Below are 22,032 nucleotides of genomic sequence, written 5' to 3' on the forward strand. Positions count from 1 at the left end.
CAAAAATATATGTATGTATATATGTGTGTATGTGTGGGTACGTATTCACCCCTATTAGTTACCTATATTCATGTATACATGAGCATAATCATATAAGATCAAGGTAAAGTCGCATATTAAGTCCGTTTGCCTGGTGATTTCAGTTTCTATTTACCTGCGAATCAGTTACAGATTACAGAAATAGAAAACAGCAAGAACTTGAGCCTTTATGAAGCTAATTAATTTAGCTCTCTGTGAATTGTCAACTTTTATACAACATACAAATATATTTCTATGGATGGATATACATAAATCCTTTTACCATACTTTTTGTATTTAAATATAATACATAGAATTGTCTTTCTGCTCTTATTTCGATTTTCTTCATCTTATTTAATAATACCAATTTCAGTAAATAGTTGTTCGCCTGGAACTTTTGTTTATAGATTTCACTTACCTTTAACGGCACTTAATTGGTTTCCAACCATCTGTTTCGCAATAAAAGCCGCCATTGTGTTTTATTACTTGCTATCGCTTGTTTGTTGGATCTGTGTGCGTGGATGCTGATTCTACTGCTGTTGGTAATGAAAGGTGCAGTCACGGTTCTCGTTCTAAACTCCGCAACTGAAAGGAAAACCAAACTCTGAGAGAAACAGAAAAAAACCAAGCAAATTAAATTGTGTTCAAACAGAACAATGCTTAGGACAGAGAACCCCAGAGCTCTCCTTCTGCATCCTACAGCCAACTTGTCCTGTCACCTGTGCTAGTGGATGTACCCCTGATACTTTAAGCCGATTAGCTTAAATGCCGCCGACTGTCCGAGAGCGCTTCTCGACAGTTCCCAGTTTACAGCTGGGCTCTGTGCGTGAGAGTGTGAAGCACATTTCTGGAATTACTCGCCCAGCCCAGGCCAGCTGGGCGGCCCTGTCTTCCTGCCTGCCTACTTGCCTGCCAGTTGTATAAGTACACATAATCTAATATTATCTGAGGCCCCACACAATAATGTCCTAATGAATGTGGGCGCAACAAAAAATTAAATAAGAACTTCGTAGTTGCCTGTAGCTGGGGAATTAATACTCGCTCACAGTTCAAATGCCTCGAGTTAAGTAGCTAAAAATGTCATCCATATTAGAAATTTCTTAACTATCGACGCAAAAGCTTTATTTACTCAAGTACAAACACAAAATATATCAAATCTTCGGATAGTATGAAGAAAGCCAATATACTTTTTTACTCAGCAGGAGCGAGAATCGGAAGAGAAAATTTGCAATTTTGCAAAATATTGCGGCTACGGATTATATTTATTTTCATTTGCATTTTCATCTAGTACCAGCGGCTTCATGGCCATGTATTAATATTTACTCAAATTGGGCTAACAAGCTTCATCTAGGGGCGTGACTGGTATGGGAATAGGGCTGAGGTTGGGGCTGGGGCTGCAACAAATTAAAACAGCGCCCAGCTAAACGAGCAACCAAATTAGTTTGACATGAAAAGCATACAGCTGGCAGGCAGACAGGCAGAGCGAATATACAGATAGCCTGTCAGATCGTCAGGATGTACAGAGCTCAGGACTTGCTTTCTCTTCCAGTCTCCCCTTCGCTTGCTGCCTGCCTGCCTGCTTCCTGCGCAAAGCTAATGAATTAAGCTGGCACTGCAAAGAATTTTTAGCTTTTCAGGCGCCCTGCGGCCACGCGTCAACAGAATTGTTTATTGGGTCCCAGCCCCAACACCCAGTCCCCCACTTTGCTCCAGGACCCGCCCACAATAAAAAACAAGAAATAAATTGTCTTTCAAAAAAATGTACTTTGAGCATACCCTATGCGTTAAATTTCTATATCTACACGGTAAGTGATAATCGAGCAAACCAAACTAGCTTCAGGCTGTCAGCTTACGAACTTTACTAAATTCACTTTAATTTTTGAAGCGAAAGCTGGCAAGCTGCTCAAAACAGAAGGGTTTTAAGAGCCTAGTCAAAGCTTTTCTGCTCCTACATAGTATAAAATATGTAAATAAAAGGCGAAAATTTATGGGCTTCGTGCTTAGAATTTGATGGGGAAATAGCAGAAACAGCAGCTGCCGCTGTTTCAGGTGTGCCACAACAAAAGCCAATTCGCATTTCTTTTGCTGGGCTATCCAATTACGTTTGAAGCTGTTTTTCTGATATGAAAAACTAAAGCCAATAAACACGCAAATAAGCCAAAATGAGTTTTGTTCGTTCCCATACCGTCGCAGTAAGTGGAGCTCCTTAACAGGAGGACGGGGTCAAGGGGTCAGCAGCGATATCAAGTATACGCGCCCAAATCCTGCCCAAATCCCAATGTCAAGTAGAAACCCTTTTGCCAACTGCGGGTCACTTGTACAATGGAGTAAATCAAAACTTTTCGCTGGCTGAAACTTAGCATAATTTGTAAGCCTGACTGATTCGAAAGTAAGAGTGACGATATTAACTATACGCAAAGTATTCCGAGGTCACTGGCTATTAATTGGAAGAAACTTGCCTACCTTTTCGAGAGAGCTTAGCAAGGATCAGTAGATCACAACTATTCTTGCGAACAGTAATTTATATTCGGTGTTTCCTTATCAAAGTCAGCAGTCAATTTACGATATGTTATTTTTTTGAGAGAAATATATATTAATTATATGTAGCGTTCTTTAGCATTTCTATTTTTACGTTTGATAAGTTATTTTGCTGTCCAATAAAAGCTAAATGTAAGGCGAAATCAGTTTCCAATAGGGTCTATAATGAGCACAGAAGTTTTTACTGCGAAACTGTTGGCTGAATTGGTAGCTCGAGATCAGGAACCTTGGAGCTTACCTTAAGAATAAGACGTTATAAAGTTTGAACAGCACAAGCCTTGTCAAAGTTAACTTTTGGGGCGAACTTTTTTAACAGTGAACGTGGGCACAAATCAAAACTTTTCATTAGGTGACTGTTAGCTAAATCGGCAGGGGTAAATCAGGTAAATCAGGTGTGCACTGCGGTGCCTGGCCTTTTCACGCATAAAAATGCACAAAATTTATGCAGAGTTTTAGTGGGTTGCTTGCTTGAAGGGTACTTCTCGCATACTTTGAACGCTTTGAGATACTCTTGAGATACTTGTAGCTACTTTTAGATACTTTTCAGCTGGGCATCTGTGCAATCACTTACCTTCTGTTCCGTAAATATTCCGCTTAGATTTGCGTGTGTTGATGTGCGTGTATATTGTAGTTGTAGATGGTGTGATTGTTGTTGTTGGTGATATAGTTGTAGGTGTAGTTGTAGATGTAGTTGTAGTGGTCGTTGTTGTAGAAGTAGAAGCAAAGTTTTAGAAAGTTGTTTGTGTTGTTTTTAAAGAAATCCTCTAAGAGCGAGCATCAGACAGAAAGAGTTTGCTGCAAAGTAAACACAGATAAAAAGATGAAAAATACAACTGGATGAATTCACTGCTTCAGAAGATAAAGCCAAAAAGAGGCAGAGAAAGAGATATAGAGGGAGAGGGGGACTGAAAGAGATAGAGACTGAGAGAGAGAGATAAAGACGAATGGTTGGGTAGATAGTAGATAAAAAGAGATGGCGAAACGATTTTAATGAGTTTGCTTTGGGGGTCAGGTCTATTGAACGCAGAACCTATTGACATTGCAGCTAATTTAAACAGAAGCACGCAAACACATACACATAGACTCATACACACAGAGACAGCCTTTTGCGTGTGTCTCTTTACTGTTATTTAAGAATATATTGTTTTGCAAGGGGTAACTTAGCTGTGTTACGAAATTTCTGACTTGTGTGTGCATCGAATTGCTGAGTACAGCCAAGTCATTTTCACCATGAAATTTTTGCCTTGTTAAAGCTATGAGTTCCTGTTCTGAAGTTGTGTAAATAATATACATAGATACAAGACGAAGTAGCATAAAAAGAATCATATCATATTTGAGCTTTACATATGATGTACATGTAAGTGCGGAAATGATGTCAGGAAGAGAATTTAATATTCGGCGATGTCATATACAGTTATTTGTTTTGTTCATAAATGTCTTCGTGTTTTGTTGTTTTTATCGATATTTCTTTATTAGGGTTTCTTTTATGTGAGCGTGCACGTAAGGGCCCATTACGAGAGTGAGCCAGGCGTGTGTGCGGCATATAAGTAGACACATACAAATACAAACACATACAGACAACATTTTTACATAACAATCGCTGTAGACAACTCTGTTTTGATAAAATTTTTAAGAACTTTGACACTTTTGGCCCGCTGATTACATAAAAAGCCATCGCCGCCTCAGCTACCAATGCAGATCAGCAAGCAGCTATATAAGCAATATAATTGTTTATAATTGAATTAATTTCTTTATTGTTAATCGATTTGTAAAAGCTGTGTTTGCGGGTTTTCCTTATGTATCTGAGTATTGTATTATTATATATCTGTTAAGCGAGTGTTGATGTACACGCACAGGCACACACATATACATATATCTATGTAAATAACATATATATATATATATGTGCTACTTTATTTTTCTCTTCGTTTTATTTAATACTTTTGTGTGCACTTTACATTCGTATTTAATACGGGCGCTTCTTACTTCATGCTATGTTCGCACTCTTCTGTGTCGCACGGCTGAGTCGCCTACATGGAAAACTCGGGCCTTTACGGCGCGCAGCGAGCAGAGCAAAGCAGAACAGAGGCACCCAGACAGCCAGCTGTAGGCAGCTGCGCCGCCAACGTCGACGTCGCAGCCGAAACGGCGCCTACATTTACAACAAAAACCGACAAGCAAAAGCGCTCACTCACACGATTCCACTCGGTAGCAAACATTTTTGCCAAAGCTTTCCGAAATTTCCCCGCCTAATGTTTTGAGTGAGTCCCCACTAGCTGTGCTGCTCTAACACATAATGGGAGCTTGGGCTGATTACTTCAATACGCTCTTCGAGTAGGCTCAACGAAGCGCTTCGCACATGTATGTACATTTATGCTTTTGAGCGTATGTGTACATGAGTGCGTACATAATAGCTTTTAGCTTTTTAACTAATAATATATTTATTTGCCGTCGCCTTTTATCTACTTTTATTTGTATTATATAATTTGTTGTACGAACTGCTTACACACGCATTCTCTTTCTCCCTCTCGGTCTCGGTCTCGTTCTCTTTTGACTTTTTGACTTTGAAATAAAAAATGTTGCCTACTTATTTGTGGCCGGCGCCTGCGCCACGCAAATGAGAGAAGTCCGTTGGGGAATGTTGAGTTTTACGCTAAGCATTACATATGGGCAAATTATGCGTTATTGATTTGTTGTTGATGAGATAGCCTGCCCTCAAAGAAAGAAAAAAACGTAATAGAAGTGATGTACCCAAATGGCACTGATAAGCTCAGCATATGGCACACACAGCTGCGAAAGAGTTATGCCTGACGCCTTTGTTCTCCCTGTCACTTGCCATTAGCTTAAACACCCTCATACTTACACACACACACACAAAAGCACACACACATACAAAGCTAACTTTTGTGGTTCAGCGGAAACGCACAGCTTGAATGTAGGAAATTGCAAAGTTCTTTGCCACGTCCGCTGCTCAGTGGTCAGTGCATCAACTGCCTTTAGGGTGAAGTGTCTGCCTGTCTGTCGCACGAATTCTAATTAGTCTGATATAAATCCAACAAATGCTCTCCAACTTCATTGTCTTGCACTTTATCAATTATAGTTTCTTTGTCTCTGCTTTATATAGCAATCAATTATATTTTCTTTTGCTTCTATTTATTCTCATCTTTCTTTTTGTAGCCACAAATTGCTTATTACCGTTGAGCAGCTCCTCACCTCTGGCTACCTGCGCTAGGTCTGCTTGAGATGAATGTCACGTTCTGGCCCTAGGCGAATTGCGTTTTCCCCTGGGTAATAAGCGGGCAACGCGGATGGAGCTTACTTTGTTTTCAGTGCGGGCTTTTCGTTTTTTTTTATTTTATTCGTTGATATAAAATGTAGAAAAATTTGTGCACTTGTATTATTGATGGGCCGCAGCGGGATTCGCTTACCTACAACCGTTGAAGGCACCGTTAAACACACTATGCCACAACAACAACAACAATTTTGTTTTTTTAAATTACTGTCTTCTTTCGCACTTAGCTCTGTTCGCGGCGTGACAACAACAAATCTGTTTCGTCACTGGCATACACAAAAACCCTTTTTTTCGAGCCCAACTACAAGGAAAATACCAAATAACTGTTATTCACTGCACACAGTTTACAATTCCAACATGCAAAGAGCGGACAACTAGCCTGAGCGTGAATATGTAAGCGACTGAGTGAGAGAGAGAGAGAGCGTGTGAGAGAGAAACTGTGCTTTCTAGCAGTTGCACGGCTGCCAGAACGAGAGCAGCTATCGAGTGGCTCTCAATTCAGTCACCAACCAGTGGGTTGACTGGCTGACTGGCGGGCTGACTTTCAGTTTTGACAGTTGACCCCAAACGAAAGCTCTTGGCCGAAAAAAGCTTGCTTTAAATTGGCTAGCTGAAAAAAGGCTGATAGTGCAGCAATGCGACAATAAGATATATGTTAACTTTTAAATGTGTTTGCCAGGTGCTCGTACAGACAAATTGTTGGCCGATTACAAATACGCGGAAATGGTAACCGGCGACATCTGTGTGTGTGCATGTGGGAGTGTGAGTGTTTTCTTGTTTATCGTCTGCTTTTTTATAGAAATGTTCCGATTGTAAATTTTTAGCACACGCACCGGAAGCTGTCGAGCGTACACGAAGCGCTGATAAAACAGACTAAAGCCTGACTGTCTTGCTTACACCCCAAAAAATATAGGGAAAAGTTACTAAAATTTTTACAGGCGAGGTAGCAGCACCTGACTCACACACACATACACAGACCCAAACGTAGAGAATGCGCGCGCGCTGTGCGCCTACATTTGTAACTAATGTACGTATGTGTGTGTATGTGTGTCTGCGAGCTTGTACGGGGCGTATAGGTAATTTATATAAATTATTTAATTAAGCCATGTACGTCAGCACGCGGCGCAGAGCCCATTATTTAGATTAAAATCACACCCATTACGTTTTATGCCACCTGTCTTGAGCGCTTCCTTCCTTATTCTTTTCGCTCCTTTCTAAGCTTCCTCCCCCTCTCTCCCTCTCACTGTCTGTTTCCGTCTCTCTCTCTCTCTCTCTCTCTTTCTCTTCCGTTAACGTCTATTGGTTTTGTTATGATAGTTCTTGGCATTGCCCTTAGCCGCCCCTCCCGTCCTGCCTATGCCAGCCAAATTGGCCACATTTGGAGCGTGCCTATGGTTTTCGGCTTTGTTGGATAATTTAAAGACTGATGAGAGAAAGATTGCAACTGCTGCTATTGCTTATGTAGCATATTTCCTCTATCCTTAGGAAATAATTAAATAGTATTATATATACTACTCTGTGTGAAATATAATACTATTTAATTATTTCCTAAGGATAGATGGGACAAATAAATATCATTATCATTTTATAATTATCATTGACTCAGGACCCTAATATATGAAGATTTAAGATATGATATTTATTAATTTTTTTTTTAAATTTAAATTTATTCTGATTTTCATATTTAAACAAAATACAAATCAGAGATAATTCTTAAATATATTGTGTTAAATTTTAAAATAAGAAACTCATTCGGAGAAGGATTCAATTTCACTGCGAATATTCTATCTCTCCTACAAATATTTATTTCATATTCCATTTTATATTGTCTTGTAGCTGGAAAATCATTTGCTTTGAATCGCGATGCCATTGAAAATGCAATGGAGCAATCGCACTTAGCGTTCGAAATTGATTTCTTTTACAATACCAAGCCAAATGATAAAGTTAATTTACCCCTCACTGGTATCTGCCAGCTGAAAGCCATGATATTTAATACAAACTGCCCGCACCCCTAACCGCCACCCCTCCCTCTCTATCCAGTCCCTCATTTCCCTGGGGCGGCACTTGGCGGTCGTTGTCAATCAATATGAATTCAAGAGCTGCCGCAGCCGCAGCCGTAGCCAAAGATGACAACTAAACTTCTCTTCAGCCGCAGACAAAATGTCATTTTTTAGGTGGGTAGAGAGCGGCGGGGCGTGAGGCAGCAGAGGCGCGGTCGGATGTACACGGCGGAGTGGATTAATTTAAAACGGTTTCATGTTGTGATTTTGACAAATGATAATTTTTTTTGAATGCCCTGCTGTGTGTGCGCGTGTGTGTGCGCGTGTGGGCGAGTGTTGCAGGCAGGCTGTGTGCGATAGCTTTTGTGTTTGCTTCGTCATCCCAGCTGCGAGTACGATATCTCTGCTTCCCTTTGTATGCTGCCTTTTGAGTCTGCAATTTTGTAGTGGTCGATGAGTTGGCACAATGCGCGCGACAGATAAACGATAGCTGCCCTAGCCCCACTCGTAGCCCCTATCCCCTATCCGCTGAGCCCTATCCACATTTGCAGAGTGTGTCAAAGGGTCGTTAAGTATGCAAGCTGCCACCCACACATACACTCGTACCTATACAAACTCAGACATTGATATAGTACTGAGAAAAGTTTCAGTTTCAGTTTCAGTTTTGGTAGATCAAAAAACTATGTACATCTGGGCTGACTGCTACATGCTCCAGTCTCTATCTCTCCCTCTTTCTCTCTCTCTCTCTCTCCCTCTCTCTCACTTTCTCTCCTTCTCTCTTGCTGTCTCTATTCTTTCCCTGTGTTTCGCAGTACTCCCCTGGTTACAGCCTACACGGAAATACATTTGAGTCCTGCTGCAATAGACAGCGAAACGGGCGGCAGGACAAGCAATCAACAGCTAACAGCCAACAGCAACCAGCAACAATTTATTGATTTAACAACCGGGTATCTTAAATTTAATGCTTTTACACTCCTTATTTCGGGGCGTAAACTGAACCACAGAAAATTTTTCAACGAAAACTGGTTTCAATACAAACGGATTTATTCGTGTTTCCATGCTGGATATTATGCACGAAGAAAATTATTGCGCTACAACGTGAAGCAAATGGTTAATGGACTCATTGGGAAGCATATAAGAGAAGGGCAATCTAGCTGAATTGCGGGCAAAGTTAAATCGACAAAGCCAATTTCCTTGATTTTTGTTGTTGCTGTGTGTGTTTCTGCTTCTGTTTCTGTTACTGTTGTTCCGTTTCTGTTGATTTTACCAGGGAAATAGGCTCAGTCGGCATGTGGCCCAACCAATAAAGCTGGCAAAATGTGTGCATATACGGCTTGCAGCATGTCCGAAAATATAAACAACAATGAGGATTCGTGCCAGCCAGAAAACACGAGCAATAAAATTGCAATCCTATCGACTTCGATACCATCACTTCCCATCGAACCCCCATTCCCGTTGGTGGCCGCTTGGCTCGGTTTCGAGGCACGCATCTCGAAGCAGACGGTAAGCAGCGTCTGTATCGACTGGACACCTAGCCCGGAATCCGTTTCTGTGTTCAGCATCGAAAAGTTCCACAGGCGACACGGCTGGCAGCAGGTGCTATGGGCGAGCTCGAGTCCCCAGACCATTCACCATCTGGAAGAGAATTTCGGCTATCGAATACGCATCCGAGCTCTACGACCCGCTTCGGATGGCAGTCAATACGAAACTCTGGCCATTTCACCGGACATCATTGTAAAGCGCTGATTGCTCTTTTTATATACGTATATAAAATATTTTAGTGTAGTCGAGCCTCTTTTCAAATTTTTGTTCTTTTAAAGCTTTTACAGAAATCTCAGAAGTCGTTTGAGGAAATTGTGGTGTAAAGATTAAATAAAGCTCGAGTATGTTTGCATACGGTAATCAGTTCAACACTTAGGGCCTTGAGAATCATATAGAAAGGCATTATCTATTGGCGAACGTATGCTTATTTGTATATGCATTCGCTAATGCAACCATACTTATAGGTATATGTGTATCACTTTTGACCACAAATCCTACAAATTGTCAAATGAGATTGAAATCTGTGTGTTTGTGTATTTGCATGAGCATGCATTCATACATGCCGGAACGTACACATGAGTACATATGGCCATATGCATGCATGTGCATGCAATGCGCATAAATACATTAAAGTGTAGGCTATTTATACCCTGTAGTCACTATATTAATTACAAGTATTAAATGATATAATGCTTTGTAATAATCTAGGCAACCACGGAAGCAGCGCTACCATCCACAAACTGTTTGTATCGAGCCATTCGCAAGTCACAGCAATTTTTGGTCAAGCGCATGCTGCGCCGGCGCCCTAGCCTAGTGGACTATCCCGGTCCGAACGGATATCTCCCGTTAGCAAATGCCATTATTCAGGGCGAAATGTGCGTCATTGATGTCCTCCTCTCGGCTGGCTGCAGCGTGCATCTGGGCAATCCACACAACAAGCGCAGCCCGCTGCATGTGAGTAGAAAGGATCACGGGACGCTTCCACTAATCACTCACCTGGTCATTGCAGCTGGCATTCTATCATGGTCATTTGCCGTCGGCCCGTATTTTGCTGAACAAAAAAGCGCAGCTAGAAGCGATTGACTGCAATGGAATGACACCCGCGCACTGCGCCGTTGATGCCAATCAGTTTGAAATGGTGAAGTTTGCGCTGGAGTCTGGCGCCAACCTGGAGGCAAGAGATGTCTGCGACTGGACACTGCTAATGCGGGCAGGTAACTTTTAGAAATGGCTCTTCTTTTGTACACACCATATATTATGCATATGGTACTTGGTTACTTCAAAATCAAACTGCTTTAGCCTTAACTGCCTTTCATTCACACCCCGCAGTGGTCATGGATGCTGGACTGGAGCTTATCAAGCTTTTGGTTACACATGGAGCCGAGATCGGAGCTCGCGATGGCCTAGGCAAAAGCTGCTGCGATTTGGCCAAACTTTATCGCCGGCAGCAGGCAACGGATTATTTCGACAAAGTGCACAAGTTTCGCCAGGAGCAAGCAAAGGCTGCGCAAGCTTTGGACAACACACCACCACAATCCGGCCAAAAGGATTTAGTGCAGTCGGCCGGCTAACAGGATGAAATCTGTCGAAGAACGTGCTAATAAATGTCTCTCTCAGAGCTCAGCACATGCTAACTACTTGCAGATAGGTATGTTGCGTCATAAATTCGAAGAACACTTCAGACTTCACATTTCAACAATTAAATATACATACAAATATTACAAAGTGTATACATAGACAGGTAATGAATTAAACTTGGATTATAAAAAACATTAGGCTTTAGATATTATTTTAAACACAATTCCTTGTGATTTCCGTCTGATAGCCGCAAGAGTAAGTATTAAAGAAATCCGCGTTTTCCTTGAGACCCAGGTAAAAAACGTGCTCGGCCAACTCCTTGCCAAACTCACAAAAGTTCTGGGCGAAGAGAGTGAAGAAGATTCGCTTGTTGCTCAACTGGTAGTGTCGAAGTATCTCGTTTTCTTGGTCGTAGATCGCGCGATGCTTTGTCGAGGACTGTATCCAATCGCTATACTCTTGCCAAGTGTGCCTAAAGCTCTTTAGATATATGATAGCTAACATGCGAGCCTCGCTTAGCACGTTTACGTACTGGGGCAGCTTGAGACACTCCGCCTCCTCCCGGAAGTGCGTTGAGTCCCGTTGCCGCTCGCTAATGTTAAACATGGTCATGTACAAATGCACGGTGAACGTAGGATAGAAGTAGGACATGGGCTTGTACCGACTCTGGTATAGATACAAACTCCAGTCGAGCATCGTCCGCTGCACACCCAGCTCGAAAGTAGAGTTACGCTTCCGATGCATTTCGAGATTCCGCAAATTGTGCTCGTAGCTCTCGCGATAGATGCGCAGACCGGCGTACTCTCGGTTCAGGTCTCCGGCATAGAAATATATACTGGGCGTGGCAAATTTCTCCTTATAGGTTTGTAATCGGTTTCTTAATGGATGGGAGTCGGTTCCAAAAACTGATTTACTGCGGTCCACAAAGCGCTGGATTAGATCCCGAAAGTCACGCAACTCATGCGAGCTGCCTTCGACCAGGTCTTTGGTAATGATGTAGCCAAAGAGCGGTTTGAAGTACTCAAATGTTTCGCGATAGCAGTCCTGCAAGGACTTCAGGGTGTTGCACGATATGAAGAAGTCGATTAGTTTCTGCTTTGCTTCAAACTGCTCCGGATCGTTCTGAAGCTTAGTCAGCAACTGAATGAGATCGCTGCTTGGCGGCATATGACCTGTAGGAGATTTAATAATTCAATGGCAAACCAGCTTATGATTTTCTTTCCAGTTGATTGATAAGCTGTATATATAATTAGGTATCCAATATATTCGTACCCACCCATAACCGAGAAGAGAGGACGATTGCGACTGCAGACGTGGTCGTAGTAGCTGTCGCAGGCGTATTTGTGGGCATTGATAGACTGCTCCATGCGCATAGCCAACTGGCTTAGTTCTTTGATGCGCAGCTCGGATAGGTGGCCTGTGTATGCAATCTGTGCCTCCACAGCGCCCAAGTAGGCGCAGAGGAGAACACACAGTGGAGCAGTCCACATCTTTCACTGTTGCTTAATTTTGATCTAAGAGTTTTGCTTAGTCTTCAGCTCTTCTCGCTGTTGTTCCCTCAACGCGTATTCGAATACACTAAGCCTCGAGCTGTATAGCCAGCTATGTCGATGGCATCCGCCGTTGCCCAAGCTCAAGCGCTGATAAGAGCTGATGTCGAGTGGTATCAGCAGCAGTTCTATTGCTCTCCCGCTGCTTGGATGACTTAATTATACCTCTTACGAAAAGGAAAACTCTATAAGGTATTATGCTCCAGCTATTGTACTAAAACTATGCTATGGACTTGTTGTTGCACCAGATCTTAAGTCAAGCCCAAGAAGTAGGACAATTTAGGGACCATACATCTATTGGTGATTACTATAGATCATCCAATTTCCCTCCTAATTATGGGTTGCCGATTAGCATATCTCACACAGTTGAAAGTCATTGTTTCGTGATTATATATTATTGTACAGCGAGTATAGGGAATCTACTAGTCTCACTTAAAAATTTAATGCGTCAAGAGTTGCTCACATTTTCAAGACGCTTCCCAGTTTTTAAATATTCGCTCTGGCTTGCTCGTATATATCAGTGCGCCGCTGCTTGTAGATGGGAATCTGGCGACGCACTTCAACCACCGTGTCGAAATCTATTGAGAAGTGGGGCATTTAGTAGGTCTCTTCGCGGATAGAAAACCACTTACCAATTGTTTCTACAATCAGTTCATGTCCCTGGCCCGCCTCGCGCAGCACTCTAGCCCAGGGATCTACAATCATCGAGTGTCCGTATGCCACATAGCCGGACATGTTGTTACGGGCGGGAGCGCAGGTGACCACAAACAGTTGATTATCCATCGCACGGGCTCGCTGCAAAAGCTCCCAGTGCATGGGGCCCTGGCAGATGCAGAAAGCCGAAGGATAGACAATCATGGAGCACCCTATATCGTCATTTACATATTTACAGATATACATATATGTATATATAAAGTATAAGTATAATATTTTTTAAAGGCTTATCATAACAGAAGCACTTACCCATAATGCGATAGAGACGCGCCAGCTCCTCGAACCGCTTGTCGTGGCAGATGCCGATGCCGACTTTTTGCGCTCCGATTTGCACCACAGTCAGCTCGTTGCCTGCGGTCAATGCCTCACCCTCATCGAACTGCACACCGCCGAGCTGTTCCGCTTCGATGTTCATATTAAAGAGATGCAGCTGAAAGCAACAGGGGGAGGCTGCAGATCTGCTTAATTATGTGCAATGCACTTACCTTCCGATGTCTGCCAATTAGCTGGCCATTGGGCGCCCAGATAGTGCACGTGTTGTACAACATATTGCTGTCATCCCGCTCAATTATGCTACCGCCAATGATGTAGATTCCCAGCTTGCTGGCCAGCTTGGACAGCGCCTGACAGGTGGGGCCATCCGGTACCGGCTCAGCATGCCGCCTGAACTTTTCAACGCTGTAGGGGCCATTGAAGCTCTCCGGTAATATGGCCAGTTGTAGCTGTGGATTGTCAGCTTTTAGCTGCGTTATGCTTTCCAGCGCCCGACGCACATTATCCGCCACGTCCCTGCCTACGGGTAGTTGCAGCAAACCCAGTGTGAGTTCTATTTACAGGTACAGATTTTAATTACGACTTCAGAGACTTTATACGTTTTACTTACTGTTACTCATCATATATTTTGTATCGCTCGCAGGTTCGAGTTAATCGCACAACAGTTGCTAATTGACGATTTGTGCAAAACGTTTTTCCCTTTTTATAGCTTGGTTTTCTAATGCACCTATCTGGGCCTAACAACCTTGTTATACACTGAACCGAATGAATGGGAAATCAGGGTATAATGGTTTTGTGAAAATGTATGCAACGGGCAGAAGGAATCATCGCAGACCCCATAAAATATATATATTCTTGATCAGCTCTACAAGTTGAGTCGATATAGCCCTATCCGTCTGTCCGTCCGTCCGGCCGTCCGTCCCTCGTTATAAGAGCTAGAGAGCTGAAATTTGGCATGCATAAAGTTTATAATATGTTTTCGATAACTCATCCGATAACCTTTTTATCGAGAATAATCGAAAAATTTATTTAGTTTTTTCAGCCTAATTTGAACATTTTTAGACCTAGAGACTACAGATTAACTATGTATATACAGTTGATCGATACGAAGATTTTGTAATTTACAGATTTTGGATACCACGCCCCTTTCGCCCTCAAGTTGTAAAAAACGCATTTCAAGTACTAGAGACTTGTGCTTTGGAATGTACACACATTTTAACCATAACCATAACAAATAAATTCTCATAATATTGCCCATGTGTGCATAAAAGAAGTGCAGAATGAGAGAAATGAGAATGAGCTTGGACGGTTCAGGGTATCTCCTAGTCGAGCAGTCTTGACTAGAGCTTTCTTACTTGTTTAATTGTGTTATCAATCAAGATTCGATTTATATTTTTTTATTGTATTTCAATGCCCCCTTCAAGTATTTATAATCAATAGAAGCCTTGTTACACAAAGAAAATGCACATACACCCTGCACCCTGTATTCATGCTTATTTTCTACGTTTAACGTTTATTTATTATGGAATATATTTCACATCCCACAAAAGCGTATTTAAATTTTGATGTAGCAAGAATATATAGCTCAAGCGCCTCCAGCTTTTAACAAATATAATATGTATATTTAAATTACTTATATATTTGAGTTTTTATTTTTGCTTTGCGTATTTTACTCTATCGACTGAATCAGCGTTATAAACGACATGGCAGCCCGAAGAATCTGTATCAAATCAAAGTAAGTTATCAGATGCACATTGACACCAATTCAATCTATTACTTACCCCCAGAAAGTTGGCCAAGGAAGCCTCGTAGAATCCCGCCTTGATGAGCACCTCCCGTTGGGAGCGATGCATGATAAAAATCAAGAAACGTCTTTGTGTGTTGGAAGCTGAATGCCAATTGGATGTCTGGATAGCCACTCCAACTCGTAGGCCCTGAGAACATATACAAGACTTCGTAAAAATATAAACTGAATAAAAATATGCTCAGAGACACATGCGAAGATTTAGACTCAGATACAAACATATGTTGATAGAAATACGAATGCAGGTACCTCCACTTTGATAACCTCCCCACCATAACAGTATATGAAGAGCTGCAGCATTATGGAGCAGAAGAAAGAAAAGTACACAAGGAGAGCCATGATGGAATCCAAGTGCTGCAAAAGTAATCATCGCTTCAGCTAGATGTGTAATATTTATTATAGTGTATATAGTCACCGTCACGATCTGGTAGATTATGACACCCACCTCCAGCGAGGTGATAAAGAACTGTCCAAACACGATGGGCGTGTAGATGTGGCGCAGTTGCCTGGACAGGCTAAGTAGCTGTACATGGTAGTCAACTACATCGGCCATTTGCTTATCTACCAGCTGCTCCTCCTGCCCAAAGGCCAATAAGTTAATGTCCTGTTGCAGCGCCTGGAAATGGGCGCGCAAATTGATCGCAAACGATATGAACAGCCCATCTACAGCCGAGGCATACAGCACCACAAAAATAGTTACGAACAGTATATAGATAAAGCCAAACTCGTAGCCCGGACTCTCGACATCATTGAAAGGCAATCTGATAATAGGAGCAACAAAACGAAATTAATATGGAGTTTACCAGAGTCTTATTCTAGTAGTTGGGAAGTTACCACAAATGAAAACAGATTGCTGAAAGGGAAAAAGTGAATATGTAAAAAAAAAAACAAAATAAATAAATAAATAAAAAGTGTTCAAAGTTCATAAAAGGAAGCTTACTGGGTCACATAAAGCCTAATACTTATTTAAAAAAAAGAAAAAAAGAAAATGAAAAACTTTTTGTTGTTTTATTTAAACCAAAAATGTTGTTAAAAAATAAAAATTGATTTGTATACAGATTCAAAAGTCGCACAGACAAGTGGACTAATATACCCTTCTTTACTTCGCAAGCAAAGTATAAAATGCCAGTACCCTTGTGCATACATTTCTTAAGAATGTCATTTCGAAATTGTGAAAAAATAAAAGGAACTAAGAAGACCTTCCTTTCCTTTTATCTTTACTTTCTATGCAAAGCAGCTGTAAAGGACAAAGGTTTCAGGGCTTCCATATTGCTCCCATCTCAGAAGCGAATATCAGCTTAGCCAAACGGAGACGGATTACCCCAGATAAAGCGCTAATAAAACGAAGAAAAAATAAGCTCAGTCAGGGCAATAAGTGTTCTTACTTCATGGGCATGGGCAGCTCCCTCTCATAAGGGACTCCCCGCCAGTTGTTGGTGACAATCTTGATGATGGGTCCAAGCATGAAGTAGAGTCCAGTGAAGCCGCAGGACAGGCTATACGCACGGCCCAGAAACGTGGCCAATTTGTTACCGTGCTCCACATACCCATAGCCTACTGTTCCATGTTGAGCTGTGCCGAGTTTGTAGTTTAATTAGTATCAGAAAAAATTACACTTTTCAACAAAATAATGCCTATATTAACGGTTAGGTAACAATTTAATTATTATTATTTACGGATTTCAGAGAAGTTTTTTTTTTAGTAATTGAATAGATTGTAATATTATTTTTAAAAAATTGTCCAAGTAAGCATATGTGTATATAATTTAATTAAATTCTTTATTAATTTGCGATAGCCCTAGAAATCAATTTCTGTATTCATTTTGATTTAACAGAAGCAGCAAAATATATAAGTAAGTAGCACCCAATGAACCTAATAAATATGATAATAATTGCTGCCTTACCGTACTTTGGCACATATTGTAATTAATGTTATTTACATTTTGAATCAAGCTGCCTAAAACTCTGCATCATTTGAATGAAGCTTTGTTTGTAAGCGAGGAACGTCCATATCTTGGTGACAGTCACCAAGTTGGTGAATGCGACGCTCAGACAGGCCGTAATCAGCTCCATGTCATCCCGATTATAGACGACATACGACAGCATAGGATACTCGGCGGACAGTACGAATACTAGCGATACAATGTGCCGAAGGCCAAGGGGCGGACTCCTCTCACCAGAACTCTCCATGTTGTGGCCCATCAGGCGTAGACAGTTCTCCTGCAGCTGGAACAGACGAGCCATGAATTGACCTCTCGAAGCTTTCTGTGCTCTGTTTAAAGAGCTGAAGGCAGCTAGTCTATATATAGAGACAAGAATCAATTTTAATTGGCGGCCTGTGCAGTTAATTGTACATTTGACATTATCCTCTCTAATAACTGTGATTGTGAGGACATTCGTTGACATGTTGACATCATAAATTATCATTGCTGACACTAATTGGTGTGGGAGTCCCATAGTCACCTTTCCACAATCCACGCTCACCTCCTAGCTTTAAAAAGAAAGTTCGCAATCGTATTGTGCGCAGCAACTTTACTATCTATACCCTGAACCCATTTTCAATGGGAAATCAGAGTATAATGGTTTTGTTGAAATGTATGTAACAGGCAGAAGGAGGCGTGGCAGACCCCACAAAGTATTTATATTCTTGATCAGGGCGACGAGCTGAGTTGATTTAGCCCTGTCCGTCTGTCTGTCTTTCTGTCCGTCCGTCTGTCTGTCTGTCCAGGCCGTCAGTATGTTTGAACGCGCCGATTTCAGAAGATATAAGAGCTAAAGACCTCAATTTTTTTGTAAAATATCCGAATATCGAATTTTGTTTTAAAAATCGATAACTACTCTTGATATTTTTATCGATAAAAACCTTATCGATAATCAGTTATAAAATTATATCTGCTACATCTTTTAAGCTAAAGTCTCCAAAATTTTAATGTAGATTTATATGCAATTTATTCAATTTCGGTTTTTAAAATGTAAAATGTACTGCCCACTCCTATATACACCCCCTCACCAACGTATTTGTAAAGGGCGTATTTCAAATACTAGAGACTTGTGCTTTTGCAAATGCATGCATATCCATGTAATAATCATAATCTAAAAGTTCCATGATGATAGTATGTCCACAAAAAAGGTATTAAACATTTAAGTTCTCATAGTAAGCGCACACTGCAGCCCGCGCGTGTTTAAGCGTGGGTGCTTGTGTACGTGTATGTGTGTGTGTGTATGCATGTTTTTTGTGTGTGTCTTGTGTAAGTAGAAAGACGCGAAAAATAATTGAAATAGCTACCTTTCAGGGGAGCTCGTAGTCGAGCAGCCTCGACTAGAGCTTTTTTTCTAGCTCTTATATCTTCTGAGATCGACGCGTTCAAGCAAACGGACAGACAGACGGGCGGACAGACGGAGAGAGCGTCGGCCTGATCATATACATTCTTGATCAGGATGACGAGCTGAGTCGATATAGCCCTGTCCGTCTGTCCGTCTGTATGAGAGATCTCAGAAGTTATAAGAGCTGAAATTTGGCATGCATACTCGTGAGTACCATACGCAGTACAAGGTTATCATATTTTTTCGATAACTCATCCGATAACTTTTTTATCGAGAATAATCGAAAAATTGACTTTCTTGTTCTTCTTACTTGTTTTTTTAAAGGTTATTACTGACATTCACCGAAAATATGGTCTTCATGAATAAAGACTTTGCTTGGCTTCATCCCTGACCTCAAACAGCTTAAAGACTTAATTATTTCGCTCACGCTGAAAATTAATTAATTATAATTATAACAAGTAAGAAAACTCTAGTTGAGAGTGCTCGACTAGATACTACCCTGAACCCAACTAATAAAAATGCCCATTTAGTATGGCTAAAATTTCAATTTTGATGTATTTAAAAATATAAATGAAATACAAAACTCACTTAATAAAATATAAAATTATTTTGAACCAATTAAAATATTAACATAAGTTGCACCGCTCGGGATTCGAACCCGGGACTTCTCGATCAAGTGTCACGCAGCTACTCACTACGCCACCTCACTTTCGAAAGCCGCTTTGGCAAAACTGAAATAGATTCACTGCTGCAGCGCCATCTAGCAAAACTAAATCAAACTAACTGCTGATGTGATTCTAAGAATCTGTTAGTATAACCAAACTTTTAAAATTCAAGTTCGGTGTATTTAAAAATATAAATTAAATAGAAGACTCATTTATGAAAATATAAAAATATTTTACAACAATCAAAAAAATTAACATCAGTTGCACCGATCGGGACTCGAACCGCTAACTTTCGATCGAGAGTTATACCGCTGACACACTATGCCACCTCACTTTTGGATGTTGCGCTGACAAAACTTTAATGAAACTCTCAGCATATGATCTACATATTATATTGAATATTTGAGAAATTTAAAAAAATGAAAAATCATTCACAATTAGCTATAGTGGCATCTGACTTAAACTTGAATGTTTTTATTCGATAAAAACATAACGGGATGATTTATCGAATTTTAAATGCAAACTCGAAATCCGCGCTGTATATACAGTCATTTAAAAAAAAACACACACACACACACATACACACAGACATACACAAACATTTACATACACAAACACACACACACAAGCATAAACACGCATGGGCTGCAGTGTGTGCCAAAGCACAAGTCTCTAGTATTTGAAATACGCTTTTTACAAAAGTTAGGGTGAGGAGGTGGACATAGAGGAGGGTAAGTTTTAGCAAAAACTGAAATTGCATAAATTGCATATAAGTATACATAACAAGTTTGGAGACTCTAGGAATAAAGGTGTAGTAGATATAATTTTACACCTGGTTTTCGATAAGGTTTTTTTTATCGATAAAAAAGATCAGGATGAGATCGATTTTTAATGATAAACTCGATATCCCCGCTGTAAATACGGATATTTAAAAAAAATTGAAGTCTCTAGCTCTTATATCTTCGGAAATCAACGCGTTCAAACATAAGGACAGACGGACAGACAGACAGACGGACAGGGCCAAATCAACTCAGCTCGTCGCCCTGATCAATAATATATATACTTTGTGGGGTCTGCCACGCCTCCTTCTGCCTGTTACATACATTTCAACAAAACCATTATACCCTGATTTCCCATTGAAAATGGGTTCAGGGCATAAAAATACTTAAGAAAACTGATTAGGTTTATAATTAAGCCCATTTGGATATAAGAAAGTAAAAGTATTTTTTTTTTTTTTTGCAAAAGTTTTAAAAAGCTCTGAGGTGAAAGCCCCGATGCTTAAGGCAGGTACAGAATAAGGAATAATTATGAAACTTGTAACAAAAATTAGTAATCCTATGAGTGATTATGAAACCAGGTGATGATGTTGACTTTAGTAAATGCAAATACAGAATAGACAGCATTGAGAGACAAGAGGGTATCTATTAAAGCTGGTCACATATTTAAGAAACAACAAGAGAAGGTAATGACGAGGTAATCGTTCTATCTATGTTTATATAGATAAAAGATCTAAATAATGATTTCAATGATCAACGCTAATAGATAGAACAAAAGTTTTTTTTTAACAATAATTCAAATTTATTAACAATCAGTTTGAGGGGATACAATTAAAGGTTGAGCTCAACTACTTAGAAACTGGGCGGCAGATATGCATTGCTTGTGTGGCCATGTCCACTGGTGACAGCCTGATGGGAGATGGCTTGCCCGGCAGAGGCACCAATGCCCGTGCTGCCAACAGCTGTGGCGCCGGCATCACCACCAGTTTGTCCACCGAGGGCGCCGATGACAGAGGTGACGGGGGCGACACCCTCATCGGTCAGTTGGCTAGTTCCACCGAGGGAATCATATTGGGCCTGGATCTGTTGTTGGGCATGTGCCGCCTCCTCGTTGGTCTTGTACTTGATGAAGAAGACCTCCGGCTTGCTGGTGGAGCTAGGCTGCTCGACGACCTCGGCATGGATGTCGGAGCTGTCGGTCTTCTTGCTCAGCACATAGATGACAGTCTTGTCCTCGTTGACGGCGGGGCTGATCTTGATGGAGGTCTTCTTGTTGGAGCGCTGTGGAGACTTGATGAAGACCACATTATAGTTGCGCTTGGGCACGCCCACTGTAATGTGACGTTCCTTGTACTCCTCTTCAATATCCTCGGGCGCCGAGTGAATGAAGAAGCGTTTGGACACAATCGGCTGCTGCTGCTGCTGTTGATGTTGCTCTGCATGATACTGCTGATTTACTCCGGACTGTTGCTGGAAGAACGTCTGCTGATGGGGCTGTTGAAAATGGACCTGCTGCTGCTGTTGCTGCTGAGCTGCCTGGAAGAAGCTGGCGCCACTGCCACTGATGCTGCTCAGGCCTGCCACAGCTGAAGGGCCAGGATTATAGTTGTAGCCTTGTGGTACGGCCAACGCCACGGCAGAGAGACACAAGACCTAGGGAAGAATAAAGCGGGTATATATAAGATGTCTGAGGTTACTCCTGCTTGAGTCTATTCCTTACAATGAATCCACGCATTTCTGTACTTGGTTGAGCTGTCTGGTTGGTTGATTAGTTGGTGGTTTACTTGACTGTTCGCTGTGAACTGTATGACTCTTGCCATCTTCAGCTGACTTTTATACGCTCTTCGCTTTCGACAACTTAATAAGTGAAGTTCAGCTTCAATATTTTTTTTTACATTTTTCTATTTTACTTTAGTTTTTTCTTTCCCCTTTTACGTTGCATGTTCATTGTTTTTGTTA

At 41.2% G+C, this 22,032-nt stretch overlaps 6 protein-coding genes across 17 annotated transcripts in view; 1 reads left to right on the forward strand and 5 right to left on the reverse strand.

Annotated features, from left to right (window-relative positions):
- cpx (synaptic transmission protein complexin) overlaps positions 1-6,776 on the reverse strand; it is a 30,314-nt gene extending 23,538 nt beyond the window's left edge. Inside the window, exons 1-4 of one of the 9 annotated variants that reach the window (XM_089476297.1) lie at positions 6,682-6,776; positions 5,985-6,149; positions 3,128-3,351; positions 437-603 (exon numbers count right to left, since the gene is read on the reverse strand). In XM_089476297.1, the coding sequence (XP_089332423.1) occupies positions 437-491 (55 nt within the window). In that variant the 5' untranslated portion in view covers positions 492-603; positions 3,128-3,351; positions 5,985-6,149; positions 6,682-6,776. Of the gene's footprint in view, positions 1-436; positions 623-3,127; positions 3,352-4,514; positions 4,701-5,984; positions 6,150-6,681 lie in introns of those variants that run through there. The other 8 variants (XM_089476296.1, XM_089476294.1, XM_089476295.1 and 5 more) reach the window with 8 other exon arrangements.
- A 17-nt stretch (positions 6,777-6,793) lies between these two features.
- flip (ankyrin repeat and SAM domain-containing protein flippy) lies at positions 6,794-15,427 on the forward strand. 2 transcript variants are annotated; one of them, XR_016271599.1, is made up of 6 exons: positions 6,794-9,582; positions 10,099-10,344; positions 10,400-10,604; positions 10,720-11,038; positions 15,196-15,240; positions 15,293-15,427. XR_016271599.1 is itself a non-coding variant. In XM_018013952.2 (4 exons), exons 1-4 carry the CDS (start codon positions 9,166-9,168, stop codon positions 10,959-10,961), a joined length of 1,110 nt encoding a protein of 369 aa, XP_017869441.1. In that variant the 5' UTR covers positions 6,794-9,165; the 3' UTR covers positions 10,962-11,257. The 2 variants fall into 2 exon arrangements, 1 of the variants encoding a protein (XP_017869441.1); XM_018013952.2 differs by lacking the exons at positions 15,196-15,240; positions 15,293-15,427 and having other exon boundaries at positions 10,720-11,257.
- LOC108618032 (uncharacterized) lies at positions 11,075-12,607 on the reverse strand. Its single transcript, XM_018013941.2, has 2 exons — positions 12,245-12,607; positions 11,075-12,140 (listed from the first exon to the last, which is right to left on the reverse strand). Exons 1-2 carry the CDS (start codon positions 12,456-12,458, stop codon positions 11,182-11,184), a joined length of 1,173 nt encoding a protein of 390 aa, XP_017869430.1. The 5' UTR covers positions 12,459-12,607; the 3' UTR covers positions 11,075-11,181.
- On the reverse strand, positions 12,892-14,275 carry LOC108618072 (omega-amidase NIT2-like). The gene is made up of 5 exons (XM_018013982.2): positions 14,116-14,275; positions 13,718-14,058; positions 13,482-13,662; positions 13,151-13,384; positions 12,892-13,096 (listed from the first exon to the last, which is right to left on the reverse strand). The coding sequence occupies exons 1-5, from the start codon at positions 14,126-14,128 to the stop codon at positions 13,005-13,007; spliced, it is 861 nt and encodes a 286-aa protein (XP_017869471.1). The 5' UTR covers positions 14,129-14,275; the 3' UTR covers positions 12,892-13,004.
- On the reverse strand, positions 15,106-17,584 carry Or82a (Odorant receptor 82a). Of its 3 annotated transcripts, none has more exons than XM_089476286.1 (6): positions 17,249-17,584; positions 16,695-16,881; positions 15,755-16,070; positions 15,529-15,663; positions 15,287-15,439; positions 15,106-15,225 (listed from the first exon to the last, which is right to left on the reverse strand). In XM_089476286.1, exons 1-6 carry the CDS (start codon positions 17,550-17,552, stop codon positions 15,175-15,177), a joined length of 1,146 nt encoding a protein of 381 aa, XP_089332412.1. In that variant the 5' UTR covers positions 17,553-17,584; the 3' UTR covers positions 15,106-15,174. The 3 variants fall into 3 exon arrangements, with proteins under 3 accessions (XP_089332412.1, XP_017869514.2, XP_089332411.1); XM_018014025.2 differs by having other exon boundaries at positions 15,559-15,663; positions 15,725-16,070; XM_089476285.1 differs by having other exon boundaries at positions 15,725-16,070.
- Positions 17,585-20,851: 3,267 nt separating this feature from the next.
- TwdlV (TweedleV) lies at positions 20,852-21,926 on the reverse strand. Its single transcript, XM_018013993.2, has 2 exons — positions 21,794-21,926; positions 20,852-21,726 (listed from the first exon to the last, which is right to left on the reverse strand). Exons 1-2 carry the CDS (start codon positions 21,806-21,808, stop codon positions 20,926-20,928), a joined length of 816 nt encoding a protein of 271 aa, XP_017869482.1. The 5' UTR covers positions 21,809-21,926; the 3' UTR covers positions 20,852-20,925.
- Between the last annotated feature and the right edge of the window lie 106 nt (positions 21,927-22,032).

This window comes from Drosophila arizonae, chromosome 2, assembly GCF_054131065.1.
Source record: "Drosophila arizonae isolate 15081-1271.41 chromosome 2, UAZ_ARI_1.0, whole genome shotgun sequence".
Lineage (NCBI taxonomy): Eukaryota > Metazoa > Arthropoda > Insecta > Diptera > Drosophilidae > Drosophila > Drosophila arizonae.